Here is a 15930-nt window from a genome sequence, read left to right as displayed (position 1 = left end):
GTTGTAGGCAATACCATCTTAGCAAACAGTTTAAAGAGTCAACAAAACCAGAAGTACTGTTTGCAATTACACTGATGCTCTCTGATGTGTCAAAGCCATATTGCTTCTAATTGCAACTCCATTTCACTTCCTCAGAAATCTGTAAAGAAATAAATGTACCTCATTAGAGTCTGAAAAAAAACCCATAAAAACAACACAATGGACATTTACTGAAAGACAATAAATGGACATTTACAGAAAGACAAGTGATGCAGTCAGCAAAATATCTTCATCCTGACATTATGACAAAAATGTTGGAAATAAAAGTGACCATATTTATATCCCCAAGAGGGGCAACTCTGGTGTGTAAACAAATTTCTGAAATTGAGCCAGGAGAATTCCTGTCAGTTCTGTATCTGTAATGATAATAAGCTAATGTTCTTTGTATTTCTGCAGACTTTTCAATTTTAAGACTTAAAAGCAATTACCTGATCTTGATAATGCTTCTATGAGACAAACACACATTATCCCTTTATTAGCAAGGGAGATGGAGGCACACAGTTTTTCATTTGCCATGTAATGAGCTGCTAACTAGAACCACCAGTGAATCACTCACACATCCTCTCTGCCTGTTGCTAATATTGTTTAAACTCACCCTAATGTCATGTATGATGACAAATGCCTACCTGGAACACTGCTGTGATGGTCCTACAAGAATTGTGAAAAGGGGGGAAAAAAGCTAGAAACAAAAGAGAAACTGAAGAAAATTACCATTATTTTACTAGTTCTACTTCACTTACAGGCCAAACATAAGAAAAAAAAATACATATAACCTTGAGCTAGCAAAACAGACAGTTTTAGCTGGAGAGATAACACCAGGTCATTATCTCATTTGTCATCTGAACAATTAATGATGGTCTGAAGCCGTTCCCTCTCATTCCCAGGGCAGCCCATTCCCTGGGGCCCAGGCCGTGCCTCCCAGGGCCTCACACGTCCTGCTGCCATCGGCCCGCGGGGCAGCACAGCGCGCCCGTGCTGGGGCACATTCCGGGCACCTCGAGCTGGGGATCCGCGTCTGCCGAGCGAAAATGGCCCCGCCGAGGCTCAGGTGCCGCTCTTAGCCCCGGGCAGCGGCAACAACCGCGGCGGAGCCCAGCGCGCCGGGGCCCGGCCAGCGCCGCCGCTCCGCGCGGGCGCGCCCGCTAGATGGCGCCATCGGCTGCTGCGGCCCCTGCCCTCCTTTACCATGTCCTGTGCCCTGCCCTGCCCTGCCCTCCTTTACCATGTCCTGTGCCCTGCCCTGCCCTCCTTTACCATGCTGTCCTGTGCCCTGCCCTCCTTTACCACGCTGTCCTGTGCCCTGCCCTGCCCTGCCCTCCTTTACCACGCTGTCCTGTGCCCTGCCCTCCTTTACCATGCTCTCCTCTGCTCAGCACTGCCCAGCCCTACCCTCCTTTACCATGCTCTCCTCTGCTCTGCCCTATCCTGCCCTCCTCTACCATGCTCTGTCCTCCTCTGCCCTGCCCTCTTCTACTCTGCCCTCCTCTACCCTGCCCTCCTCTGCCCTTCCTGCCGCTCCCCTGCCCTGCCCTCTCCTCTGTACCTGCCTCACCGCCATTCCCGGCTCCCCGACAGCCTGCGAGCCCTACGCAGCCCCAGTGGCTCCCGCGCTCCCGCAGAGGCGGCAGGGCAGGCTCGCAGTGCGTGAGGGCAGCGGGGCCGCTGCAGGCGGTGCGGCCCAAGGCGGGGTGTGAGGTGCAGGGATGATCCCCCGCGTCGGGAAAGGCTGCGGGACTTGGAGCCCGGGGCTTAATGGAAAGGATAGGAGAGGGTTCAGTCTCCCCTGGCTTTGGGGGGCTGTTCCTTTGTGAGGCTTGGCCGCATCGGACGCCAGCGTGGCTACCCTGGCAGAGGGAAAGGATGGCCAAGCCACCCCAGGGTGGGGTTGGAAGAGAAATCACACAGTCCAGCCCCTGGCTCCGAGAGGGGCTGTGAGTATCTCCCAGCCGCCCCTGAGCCAGTGTCAGACTTGGAGGCACACTGGGTTCTTCCATTGTTTGCGAGGTACCCTCTCCAATGGTCATTCCTCAGCCCAATAACCAGAGTCATGAGAGACATCTAGAAGTACTCCAGGATGGGGAGTATATTCTTCACTTGCTTTGCAGTTATGTGAGGAAGCAATAAAAGCTTATTTGTCAGCTGATCTTTGATGAAGCCCTGTCCTCAGTGTGTGGGTCATGGAATACTGGGATGCCAATGCCAACTTGTCATCTGAATGTCAGTGGAAAAAAAATTCTCCATTTCGCAGCTTCTGTCGAAATACCTGGAACCTGACTCAGACAAAATCCAGAATAATGTAAACCATTCCGTTTCTATTAAAAAGGGGATCAAGTAATGAAGTTGGACAATTTCCTCTGAATATGTAGCAAAGTTATAAACAAGAAATTATGGACTTAGGAGCAGCTAGAAATTGCAGAAACCCACTAGTGAATGGATGAAATGAATGTTCAGTTAGGAAAAAAAAGTCTTGTTTGGTTGTGCTTGAGTGCTAAATGAACATAAACTGTATCATATGTCAAATTTCAAATACTCTTTCTCAGCCATAAAATTTGCAAAATATTCTTAAGTCTTTAATGAAACTACTGAGATTATTGCATTAAGACTTTACATTTAAGTAACTTTCTAAATGAAACTTCTAAACTTGTATGTGGTAGGTGTAAAGTTTGGGAAATTAAGTGAGTTTTCTCTTAGAGAATCCTACAGCTATTTGACAAATTAGGTAACAGCAGTCACCAGTCCACTTCCCTTGATGTAAAAAGAGGTACTGAAAAGCTGTGGTGTAATGCTTTGATCTCCTTCTGACATTTCAGTTTTGAACTTAATACTAAAATCACAGCAGGGAAAGAAAATTAGGGGGAGAAGAGAGGTGCTTGTTAAGAGAATGGTTCAAAGCTGCACCAGGAAAAGTTCAGACTGGACATGAAAGAAAATAACGTAGATATTGGTGGTAATCATCGCTGCCAGTAACTGGAAGTAGTTGACTGCTAAAAGATATCTTGGATGTATTTTGGAGGGTGAAAACTGAGAAACCAGTGTTCCTTTGAAAATATTTTAAAAAATAATTGTTGAGACAAAATTTATGAAAATGGCAAGGTTTGGTAAAGAGAATAAATTGGAGAAAAGGAGAAGAATGTAGCAATAAGTTAATTTCATAGAGTCCTAGAAAGGGATGGGATATGACTTTCTGGGCAACCTGTTTCAGTGTCTCAGTACACTCACAGTCAAGTATTTCTTCTTAACATCTAATTTAAACCTGTCCTTTTAAAGTTTAAAGTCATTCTTCATTGTTCTATCACTACATGATCTTGTAAAAAGTCCTTCTCCAGCTCTCTTGTAGCCTCCTGTAGCTGAGGTGCTCTGAGTCTCCCTGGAGCCTTCTCTTCTGCAGGCTGAGCAACCCCATCTCTCTTGGCCTGTCTTCATAGCAGAGGTGTTCCTCATCATCTTGGTGGCCTCCTCTGGACTTGGTTCAGCAGGTCCATGTCCTTTCTGTGCCAGTGACCCCAGGGCTGGATGCAGCACTCCAGGTGGGTCCCACCAGAGAGGAGAATCACCTCCCTCGCTCTGCTGCTTGCACCACTTCTGCTACAGCCCAGGACATGTTTGGCTTTCTGGATTACAAAGGCAAATGGCTGGCTCATGTCCAGCTTCTTATCCACTGTCTCCAAGTCTCTCTCAGTAGGGCTGCTCTCAGCCCATTCTCTACCCACCTGTATCTGTGTATTTGTGCCAAAAAATTGAAAATTATTTGTTAATACAGTTCAAGCAATGAGCCATTTCTGATCACTTTTTGCCAGTGGAACATGGCATCATTTGAAACCATTAGGAGAATAATTTTGTATAATTCAGGAATGTTTCCTACATGAGGACAGCGTTGGGTGGAGTGGCTGAGATATACAGATATTAATAAGTAATGATGTTTAAATAGTAGTTAAGATTTATCTATGACATTATGTATCTATGCCATAAGATTTATCTATGGTATTGTGAACAGAAATTAAAAATAGATTCTGTCCAGATTTAGCTGAAATAAAATTTGAACATTTCTTGGTAAACAGCCATTATCAGTTTAGCATCAAGATCATGGATACAGAAGGAAATAGACAGGAGAAATATAAACAGAATGTAGCCAAAGCAGGTGCAGTGGTTTTATGGCAGTCTGTGCAGAATAGGAGAGGGAACTTTTAGCAGCAGCAGCACTCTGTATGGGACTGAACACTACTTTTATGCTCATTTTTTCTACTCCCTGTATCAGTGATGGAGACAGAAGTGGCAGAGCCCTCATTTCTGATGCTTAGCACACTTAACCTTCCCAAGGATTCATTGGTGTGAACACATCAGTAGCTGCTTGGGGAAACAGTTTGGTGTGCATTAAACACAGAGATTGTATCAAGATTATGAGCAGACACACTTCACTGATTTTTCACCTGTCCAGGCACTAGGTTAGGAAGTGTTTATGGAGGTACCAAGGCAGATGTTTGCCTTGGAAGTTTGTTTGTAATTTTGTAGGAGCTTCTGTCTGTGTTCTTAACATTTGCTTTTAAGAAGTGCTACGAGCTCAGTCTACATTCTGAATTAGTATGGAAAACAAAATCAACAGAATTTTTTTAGTTTGACAGATGCTTTTTTTCCCAAAAGTAATGATTTTCAAGCCAGGGGGGGAATCTACAAGGAATTGTTTTGATAGCAGTTTTCTGAATAGCCTGCAGCTATTGATGATGAATATAATAAACTAAAAGCTATTAGTGTGCTTTGTACAAAATTACATAACATCAGTTAAGAACTGGATTCTGCAGAGCTCATTTACTGTGAGATAATTGTTTTAGGCTTTGTGTCAGAGAGAGTCTAGAATTCTCTTCAGTCTCTAGACCAGATCAAGTAATTGCACCCTAATGTATCCATCCTTCTGTGCTGACCACAGTGATGACCTTGGGTGAGTAGTTTAGCTAGATATGGCTGCATTTTTGATATCTACATTATGTGAGATGAATTCCATCGCCTTCAGGCGCCTTAGGTAGCTGAGCCTACACATGAAATCGATTATGTTGTCATTGCAAGTAGTAATGACTAAAACCGAGGAAAATTGGGCACTATTTATTTATGAAAATGAGAAGAAAAATCCCACATCACACATTAGTATGAAACACATCAGTGCTGAGATGTCTTCTCCACTCTGAATCTAATTTAAACAGCAGCAATAGGAAATTTTTTTCCTATTCCAAGCTCTGAACTGACAGGACAGTGATTTTAAGTATACAGGACTTTTTGGAAAGAAAAGAGAAACACGCAAACAACTTACTTGAGCAGAAACATTGGGATTTGGGATTAAGCGTGGAAAGGAGTAAGGGCCTTTTTTGTTTTGTGGAGTTTAACCAAGTGCAACCCAACCCTCTTCTGTGTCTGAGCAATGTGTGAGGTGTGTGGGCAATGTCTTACTCATATCCACTGTCAGGTCCAAATGACAAATGCAGAAAAGTCTGTGCTCATATGCATTGATCCCCAGTGGCTGTTCAGTTGTTTGAGAGACCATAGGCTGAGTGATGTGTCCTTGCTCTGGCACTGCTGTCCCACACTGCAAACAGCAGCTAATGATGACAGTGAGCAGATCTTGTTGGGGCTATGGCTCTCAGCTCCTGTCCCCAGGCCTGAGCACCGCTGCATTGGCTCACTCAGTAGTCAGCTTCACTGCTGTTCTCACTACACTGCTCTCTGTCTTTCTGTAGGAGGCATTTTGGATCAGGCTCTGGTCTCTCAGTACCTTGCAGGGGGATCAGCAACATACTTCATGTCTAGCCTGTGATCCTGTCCAGTTTTTGTTCAGTCATGATGTTCAGTCCAACATTAGAGTAGCTGGACATGAAAATATACACATAGCAAAATATTTTCATGAGCTAACACATAGAGCTGGTATGCAGAGCAGCCTGACTGTTAAGCTCTCCATGCTTCCTGTGTGGTGGTGATACCAGCCAGGCTTCTTCTCTGAAGGTCCCAGGCTGTGTTGAATTTGGTCACCAGAATATTCTGTCACAAACTCCCAATTTTTATAGTTAACTTAAAAATACCTTTTAAAAAACCAGTCTTTTCTATTGTATGTTTCCTTTTTTTCTTTTGGGAAAGATAACTTTAATTTATAAGATTCACTCAGCTGGGCATAAATACAATATTTATGCCCAGCTGAGTTTTGCAAACATAGACCAGGAAAAGTGCTTGCCTTACTAACTCCTCCAAAGGGCAAGCAGCACTGTGTATCCCCAGATATCTGTAGTACATACCAGGAAACAATTTTATCTGTGGTCACCTCCGTGGGAAGCAGGTGTTGTTTTTCCCACTTGCACAGTTTTGTGCAGAGCTCTCACAGCTATTTCCTATTTCCTCCTGAAAATGGCTATGACTTTCTTTATTGCAACAAGTACTACAGGACTTATTATAGTAACAAGGAACTGTTATCTGAAGGCTGTTATCTCTGGGCTTTACAAAGTATTCAAATTACATAAATTGTAAAATAGACTTTTGGTTTACTTAATTTTTAATTTTCTTTTAAATAACCTGTGGATGGGAGTTTTTTTGGTGGTTTGGTTTGGTTTGTTTTTAACTGGGTCTTTTATGTACAACATTACTTGGTTAAGTAAGAAAAGGAAAGCCACATATTCTTCAGATATCATTCTGCTTCTGTGTTTGGTGAGAGCTCTTTACCGGCTTAACCAAAGGTGTAGAATAATGTGTGGATTACTGTGTGTCCATCCAGCAAAGGAGTGCTGAGGAAAATTGAACTTTCAGAAGGAAATGTTACCAGAGGTGACCCATGTTTCAAGATAGCCCTTGTTAAAATACCTGAAATAGGTATTCCTAGAGGGAGGAGGTACTTCCATTATAATTAACTATCAATAACATTTTTAATTAGGAGCCTTTATTGGTTGATGGATATCTAGAATAAAAGTAAATAATAGAGGTAATTCAAGCATGTTCTCAAGCTGCTGAGGCATAGACACAGAAGTCCTGGTGCAGAAACCTATTCCACTTAATCCAGGTATTTTCTTCCCTTGCAGAGATTTTTAGTGTGGCCACATCTTTTTGTCAGTCAGACTGTAAGCATGTGGAGTGAGTGAGAAGTTCTGACAGAAGTGCAAAAGAAGGAACCTGTTGCCCAACACATACATTTGGTAGAAGCCCCTCTGCTCTAGTCCTGCTCCTCCATATGGCCTTCAGTGAGCTCGGTTAGTGCCACATGTCCTCCTGTGGCTTGGGGAAAAGTGTTTCCATTTCTCAGGAGGGGTGATGCATGTCTTAAAATATGCAGAATGATAAACTGCTCTCTGAGGCAAACCCTGCTACAATGAAAAAAAAGCTGAGAAGGGTCTAGGCAGCACCTTGTCAAACAAAATCACAGCATAAAAGAAGAAATGTATTTTCAAAAAGTACATCAGTGATTTTATATCTCTGCACCGAAGAATTACAGAAAGCACTACAAGACAGCCATTTATTATACATGCTTGGATTTAGAAAGGGGCAGCTCTGCATACTAAAATAAAACCCAGTGGACAGGTAATCTCCTGTTCCATCATTATTATTAATCTGAACTGCAGAAAAATAGAGGTATTTGCAGAATACTAAAATAGTGCAAAACTGCGGAAATGGCATAATTAAAAAATTCACACTGGAGGTAAAATTAAATGAGCCTCTTCAATTATTTTACAATTTTCTATCTATTTTTTGTAAACAAATAGTACTTAGTGCACAGATGCAGGTATCATAACAGTTTTTACATCAATAAAAACATAGTATCATAAACTATGAAGCTGAAAACCTGATATGAGCAGTGTTTCATAGGTTGGACTTGATGATCTCAAAGGTCTTTTCCAGCCTAGTTAATTCTGTGATTCCCATCGTAATCTAGATACCACTGAAATAACACACAGAGAAAAATAATTTGAAATAATGAGTAATGATTTCCTCTGTTTTTAAAAAGGGAGAATTTCTACACTAAGCTAAATAAAGTAATTTTCAGATCATAAATATCTGTCAGACTTTCCCCATAACACCTCTGGAGCCATCTTTTCAGCCATGCCCATTTATATGAAAAACACATATACAGTCCCTAGACTAAACTACTCTGTAACACTTTGGAAGGAATTTTAAAAGATGTATGTGTATTTGAGAAGAAAGGAGCCTATTGTCTGGGCAGGAGAACACAAAGGTGGGGTAAGATTTCCCTGATTTATAGCCTGGTTTTTGATAGTTGGATCACATGGGCGTTTGGTCAGACTGCATGTCTGAATGTGTGTCTTTTACTTGAATATCCACAGTTGCTTCTGATCCACTCATTCTGGTTGAAATATGTGGCAGGTTTTGTCTTTTCCTCCTCAAGCAGAAATAAATTATACTTCCAGCTCCAGCTATAGAAAGGGCTAGAAGAACGAACAGCCAAATGATGCCAGCAGAAAGTACTTTCTCCATTTTCTCTTCTGTAAGGATATACAATGGAATAAAGTTTAAAAGATTTCAGAATTTAGTAATAAATGAGACTTCTATAACAAGAAAGCAAAAAAAAATTCAGCGTGCACATGGATTTTTAGTTCAACATGTGCTTTGTTTTTTGTTTTTTTTTTATGAATACCAAACAAAATATAATTAAATCTGATCAAAGGCCAGTATTAAAAATATAAGCATAAAAGTAAATCAATATTTACTTCAGGATAACCTCAATATCCTATATTGAGATACAGAGTAAAACTTTATGGACTTTTTATTTTTAAACATTCTCAAAACAAATACTGTGAAACTATGTAATTATATTCCCGTTTTATTTTAGCATCCTCTTATTATTCTACTTAAAAAGAAGTATGCTTACCTGTATTTTCTGTTGACATTTCTTTGTTTTCAGGAGCTTTTGAAAGAAAAAAAATGTTTATTCTGAATGCTTAAAAAAAAAAGGCATTTCAAAGTTCCTAAGTATCAGTGTTTCTGATAATTCCCCCTGAATTCATGTGTTGGTGACAGTCACTCTTCCAGAGGGATGGAACTAAGCATGTGTAAAAATCTAGTAGGATAATTGGGTCTTTCATCCTAAGAGCATCTGACTTCCTCAGTCATGATACCCAAAACAACATGTAGAGACAGATTTCTGTTATTTCAAAAAGTGTTTTCAAATACGTTTATTTCTGAGATCTCCCCACAGTATCCTTAGTCATTTTAAGGTGTTTCCTGAAAGGATGTCTTGAGTGTTAGCAGTGCATCATGAGCATTTTACCTGAGCTGAAAAGACTTTTATGTTGTTGTAGCCCCTTCTGTGAGAGACAACCATTCCATGTGGATGTGGTTCCTATGGTAATTGCTCTTCCTGAACTTAGCAGGTAATACAAAGGTGAACAGAAATATGAAGCTTAACCAAGCAAAATGTCCATGTTCTGTACTACTTTGATTTAATCTCAGTTGGTAAACTAATCTATGCATTTCCTTACAGATGATAATTTTCCTATCAGGGTAATATCAATATTTTATTAAACATGATTCTATCATACTGTACATAAAGAATGCCACAAGGATGTTTCCCATTCTATTCCTGTAATCCATCAGACCAGTGTTCAGTAAGGAAAGGAATCACCAATTCCAGCATTTTTACAAGACAGTTTGATTATACTCATCAGAACAAGATTTTGTTTGAGAATACATTCAGCTGAAATTAGACAAAGTGTTGCTTTTGAGCTTAGCTTTCATCTGCACTCAGGGGCCTGAAAGTATTCATGATGGCTGCACAGGGCTGATGGTGGTTCTAGAGGACACAGGGGAGATGCAGCCTTCTGAGAAGGCACTCGGAAGCCATGTGGGGCTTGTCAGTATTTAGGCAGCCATTAGAGTCACTTGGTTTTGCACACAGAGTATTTTACATTTCTGTTTTGTACAATGAAAATACATTATTAGACATTATTAACCGTAAAATATTAGAAATACTACTTACTTTTAATTTTTTTACAGATGTATCCTTTTTTGAAGGAACAGAGGTTGGTGTTCCAGAAGCCAGACAATGCACATAGTTCTCCACAGTTTTTAAGCCGCTGGTTTGATGGTTCTCCCAATTGCCAGTTGACAAAATCCATTGCAGATTTATCTGTCCATATCCACTGTCCTAATATTAAAAAATTATAATGTATGTGTGAAATACATGGGTCTAGACAAATAGAATGAGTTGTAATGGACAAAAATATTTATAACATGAATAGCTAGTTAAATGTTTTAAATATAATTTTAAGTACATTTAGGCATAATTTGAAATAAACTTTGTGTAATTTTTACATATATAGATGTAGTTTCAAGTGTACAAAGTTGATTTCTTTTTACCACATAATTTCATTTGATAGGGTAATGTGATGAGAAATATTACCTCTGTCACTTTTCTTTAGCCCTACCCAAAAGTTCAGTGACTTTCCATGGAGTATCTTAATGGTTTCTGACAGAAAGTTTGTTTCACTATAGTCTCCTACTGATACCAAATCAGCACCTGAAAAAATATTAAGGAACACATCACAGTGAGTAATTTTCTTAGAGCTCAAGTCAATAAACACATAAAAGAGATGCAAAAGTATATAAAAGACACCAACTATTCTGTATTATTCACTAGTCTTGTTGTGGGTATTATATCACCGTATGGTATTTTTTTGAGCATGACTGTGTATTGCATGGATACAAATCTGCACAAAGATATGGGTTTTCTGAAATATTCTGGATTTTTTTAGTCTTTGCTATTTTAGAGAAGAACAATTGCTCTCTAGCAATACTTTTTGGACAGGCCTGACCATATCCCAGATTGTGGTGCTAGTAAGCTGAAACAGGTACATGTGATGTGGTCACCACCATGCCTCTTGCCACTACAGCTCTGTCCCTCATTGGTGGCTGGGCAGCAGTTTTGGCAGTGCCTGATGATAACAGATTCGGTAGGATGTGTCAGCAGATGGAGGTGCAGTCCAGAAGATGTCCAGAAGCTGATTTATAATTGTCATATGCCCTGACATTGGAAATACACAAAGCTGTGTTGGGAACACAAGGAAATGACCACCTTCCTGGCCTGGCCAGTGGGTAACAGGCAGGCAAAAGTAGCAATTTAGAGCACAGAGCAGCGTCCAATTGTAACCTTTCATTCTGGTTATTAGTGCAATGTTTATTTTTTGTAGTAATTATGTGATTTATCTTTCTACAAAACCACTCCAGGAATTCTGTTGTGGTACAGCTGTAGAGCAAAATGGCTTTACAAAGCTATTTTTTCTGTTTACTCAGTTATAGGTCAGTGTTTTCAGATATATGAGGAAATGCCTTTGGAAATGTATAGGATGTTTCTTATTCTTACTCACACTGAAATATGTGTTGCATTGCACCAGTTCTCAGAAATGTGGATCAAAGTGTCTTTTCCCTTCTCTGATGAACGTACTGCTCTTCTTTCCATGGGGGCAGCATGGGGCTGTTCCAGAGCAGGTGAGCACACCCAGCTGGTGTGTTTTACTGGTTCATTAAATATAAGCAGCTCCTCCATCTCATTTCTTGTCCAGCCACTAAGATCCACTTAATGAACTGTGCCCTATAACTAACAAACACCACTATCCTATGACTTTGTGTCTCCCGGGTTGCACTGCATGTGGAGTCCCTTTTGCTTGGGGAAAGGAAAGCCAGTCCTGCAGCCTGTGCCTTAGTGGGTCTGTAAAAGTGTTTATTTCCCTATTTTTTTTTTTTTTTTGCCATAAAAATAGTAGGAATTTAATATTTTTGTGGTTCTTGTATTTAACCGGATATTTGAGATATGAGATGCTGCTGTCTCTGACAAAAGTTATGTTTATTGTGCAAAAGCATGCTCAGAAAAGCAATGGAAAAAAGTATTAAATGTGAAGTTTTAAAGTAATTTGAGGTTTGCTTAGCAATATTATCCATTATTTTATGTGTTTAATTACATCATCAATCTTTCTAAGACTAAACACTCACCTAGTCGGGCACATTCCTCGTGAGCTTGAGACCAACTTCTTTTCTTGGAGGCCTCAAAGTAATAGCAGTGACCAGAGAAAGGTATCCAAGATTTGTGTCCTCTTGATTCAGGGCATTTTCCAGGAAGTTGTGGGGGTTCAGTAGGGGCCATTACTGATAAGAGATCAGGTAGTTGGAGTCCAGCTATTTTATATAACTTGTTTTTCCCATTATACTAGTATGACAAAACTAAATAACTATGTTAGGTTTGTAATCTTTGAAATAAAGCCTGTTCTAAGAAGAGCTTGAATATGGTTCTGACTTTCTGTTTGAGACAACATTTTCCTTCATATTTATTTACCAATGTGATTTGACCATATCAAAACCTTATAAAACCTTACAGTACAAACTCTGATTGTGAATGAAAGTGTTGGTATAACTAAACATAGCTTGCAGGACTTTTTATTAAACTGCATCCTGAATACATTCCATGGTGACTGATATAATAGAAAGATTTTGGATGGATAGATAAATACAGATGGAATGTAAATTATATATTCTGCCAAATTACCTTTTCTTCCTGTAAGTCTTCTACAGTCTGTTGCTTTTCCCTAAGGAATACTTAGCTCTCAAATGAAATTTCCAGAATCATAAAGTGAAAAGAGACATTCTATATGAATTTTTGAAGTTTTTTGTCATATTAAAACAACTTAGAACATAATTTGTCATGTGACTTAAATTTGCTAATGATTCAAGATCTTCCATAAAGTTGAAAAATCCAAGAATATAGCTAAATTTTTAAATAATATTTTTTACTTATTTCCATATAAATAATACAAGATTGTGCTTCCCAAGGGGTTTCTTACTTCATCTTTGTGCTCACAGGTGACATGAAGCTGATATATTGTTTTTGACAGGTATTAGTCCTGTCTGTTCTTTGCAAACTGTAGTGATGGAGATTTGCTGATCTGTCCAGAATATTTATTAAAGACTTCTGTACTGATAAAATCAGAAGGTTTTTCTTGCTGTATTTAAGTCTGTTACCCCTTTCCAACAGATACCAGACACATAGAAAAAATAAGTTCCATCCTGTAAGGCTAATTTTTTAATATTTAATATTAATAATACGGTTTCTCGTAGTCTTTGGTTTCTTAGTCTTTTGTCCAACTCCAGTCTTTTCTTTAAATTATTGTTACTGGTGATCTGAAAACCCTAGTTGACTGAGAAGCTTTTCAAACTTTGGTACCCCAAACTGGATACAAAGTTTCCTACAATGCCTAATAAAACCAGATCTTATAGCAAGTGAATTACTTTTCCTAATAGGATGAATAGTTTAAAAAAGTGAATATTCAAGCCTTTGGTTGTTAGGCTTTTGGTAATTACTATGAATCTATTAACTTTTGGAAAGAATTCATGTCAATATCCAGTTAGGTAATCCTGTCTTCCTGTATACTGGTGTATTAACAAAGTATTTTTCCAGTGGCTTATTGCACTATACAGCCTTGAGCCAAGATGCATGTATGGAGTTACTCACCATCTGATTTTTTACAGACAGAAAAGAATTTTTCCTCACAAGAAGCTGTCTTCCAGGTGCCATCAGTGTCTAGGTAGACACAGGCTAATGTCTGCTTTGGTTCTCCACTGGCCCACTTGCTGTAAACTAAACTCCACCTGTCAATCCATTGATACTTGCCATTGGTCTGGAAGTGAAATGGAGGTAATTTCACATTTGCTTACAGTGACATAGCTGCTATACAGGATCCTCAAGAGGACTGTCACATAACCAGTGTAGAATCATCTGCTTACTAGTGCCTTCTCTTAGCTGGTAAATGCTAACTGACTAAAATGTACAGTGTCTGTCATCCGCAAATGTGAACGTCTCCAAAAAATATCTAACATTAATTCAAAGCATTTTTTTCAAGCATTGGGAAATGGAAAGGAAAAAAAAGGGGGGCATGAGAGAAGGCATAAAACTGGGAGTCAGATGAGATATCCTGTTGGTATGACCACCCAAACATCTGCATGGCGAATGGGAGTGTGTGGGAGTGCTCTTAAGCAGCTCCAATCACCAATGCTTTTGTTGTAGTTGTCGTGACTGTGATTCAGGATGAAGAGTGTAGCATGTCAAAACACACCTACCATCCAAATGTTCACCCTCTCCTGTGATACAACTGATGTAGACATCTCACAAATAGAAAGGATTATTTTTCCACAGTACTCTAATTTCTAATGGGAGCAGTTATGCCAGTTGTATTTTCAAATTTAAAAAAATACAGCTACAGTCAATATGTACCATATGATATAGCCTCAATATTCCTTTTACTAGTATTTACCCCAGTTTCTGTTCACAGCTGTAGTTTGCTATTGCTACCATAAATAAATAAGACCACTCTAGTAAAATGTGTGAGCACAAACGCACACATAAAAATCGTTCCTCGTCAGGTGACAGGAGTGTGCCCTCTGATACCTTGTCACTGATCACTGAGGTACATAAACACATGGCAGGAGGGCAGGATGTATGATGTGCCTGGAATCACTTTTAGATTAAAATCAACTCAAAACATAGGAAATCTTGCAATTTATATCCAAGATACTTTAAACTACTCCAAACAATACACTATGCTGTTGTATACTGGTTTTACAGGAACATTTCCTTGTGCTAAAGGAAATCTCAACTGTATGAGTCTTATTTGAAGATTTCCATTGCAAGTGGCTGTTACATTGATGTAACATGCTGTTTTCAGCACTACACTGGCAGAAATCCCAATGGCAACAAGATGAGAGCATGAAGTAAAATCAGGTTCTGTGTCAGCCTGACTGTGTGTATGCAATGCCTTGGTTCTTACCCTGTTGCTGTTAAGACCAATCCACAGAGGCTCTCCATATTCCTCTGCAAGTAGGAACAGCAGTGCCTGGCTATGTGGGTCTAAAATGCTGGCAAGTTCTGAGTCATTGTTATTGCAGTTTTGGTGTGCTTCCTCCCAGTTCATTTTGGAACGGGTGACAGAATAGCTAATCCCTCTAGAGGGGTCAAAAGCAAAGTCCAGCACTGTTGCTGGTGATTTAAAAAGTTCAGGATCTGTAGGAAAAAAGGGAAAAAAAGCCCCAGGAGTAGTTAAATCTATAGTCACATACTTGACTTGAGCAACAAAAGTTCAGGATCTGTAGGAAAAAAGGGAAAAAAAAGCCCCAGGAGTAGTTAAATCTGGAGTCACATACTTGACTTGAGCAATTGAGTAACATCTTTGTTATTTACAAACCTAATATGAAATTACTAATTGAATGGAACATCTTCTTAGCTTTTTATAATTAAATATAACATCAAAACAACACTTCTGATAAAAGAAATGTATTTTCAACCTCTGATAATTTTGAATCAGTAAGTGCACAGTATTTTACATTGCAGAGGTAAATTACCCCATCATTCAAAAATACACATCTGTCCTGCCTGCTTTTCAAATACTCTTTGCAGCTTAATGACTATAAGATTTATATGGATAAGTGTTAAACTTACTAGTTTTGATACCCTATAGATTGTTATGAACATATGTAATTAAAATGGTTTTGGGCTTCATCTATCTAATTGCACTTTTAAAAATAAAATAATTTTCTTTTCCTATATTCTGCTATGTTTTCTCAAAAACATTGCTAAGTAACGCTGGGAAGTGGGATGGGCCCTTAGGTTTTACTGATCCTTTACCTAAAAACCAAAACAAAATTAAACAAAACCAAAAATAAACTGAAATAAAGTATATTAAACAAGAAAATTTGTTTTTATCCTTATGTTATAATTTTCAAGATTAATAATACAGAGCTCACCACTATTCTTCTGGCATATATACCCTCTGTGCTTATAACACTCCTCATTATTCCATTTTCCTGTGTCATCAGCAGGACCTCTCTTCAGAGAAACACAGTCAAACTGTTGGAAGTAAGGAAATTAATATA

At 39.3% G+C, this 15930-nt stretch overlaps 1 protein-coding gene across 2 annotated transcripts in view; it reads right to left on the bottom strand.

The window, feature by feature from the left end:
* Nucleotides 1-7515: 7515 nt before the first annotated feature.
* Nucleotides 7516-15930, bottom strand: part of LOC120501346 (macrophage mannose receptor 1-like) — a 33075-nt gene continuing 24660 nt past the window's right edge. For both annotated transcript variants that reach the window (XM_039707497.1, XM_039707507.1), the window contains exons 23-30: nt 15802-15904; nt 14829-15061; nt 13517-13682; nt 12004-12156; nt 10418-10534; nt 9995-10162; nt 8888-8923; nt 7516-8501 (exon numbers count right to left, since the gene is read on the bottom strand). In XM_039707497.1, the coding sequence (XP_039563431.1) occupies nt 8281-8501; nt 8888-8923; nt 9995-10162; nt 10418-10534; nt 12004-12156; nt 13517-13682; nt 14829-15061; nt 15802-15904 (1197 nt within the window). In that variant the 3' untranslated portion in view covers nt 7516-8280. The remainder of the gene's footprint in view (nt 8502-8887; nt 8924-9994; nt 10163-10417; nt 10535-12003; nt 12157-13516; nt 13683-14828; nt 15062-15801; nt 15905-15930) is intronic.

Source organism: Passer montanus, unplaced genomic scaffold, assembly GCF_014805655.1.
Source record: "Passer montanus isolate IOZ18808 unplaced genomic scaffold, ASM1480565v1 scaffold10, whole genome shotgun sequence".
NCBI lineage: Eukaryota > Metazoa > Chordata > Aves > Passeriformes > Passeridae > Passer > Passer montanus.
Note: the sequence above shows the minus strand (reverse complement) of the source record. Positions and strands in the feature narration are given on the sequence as shown.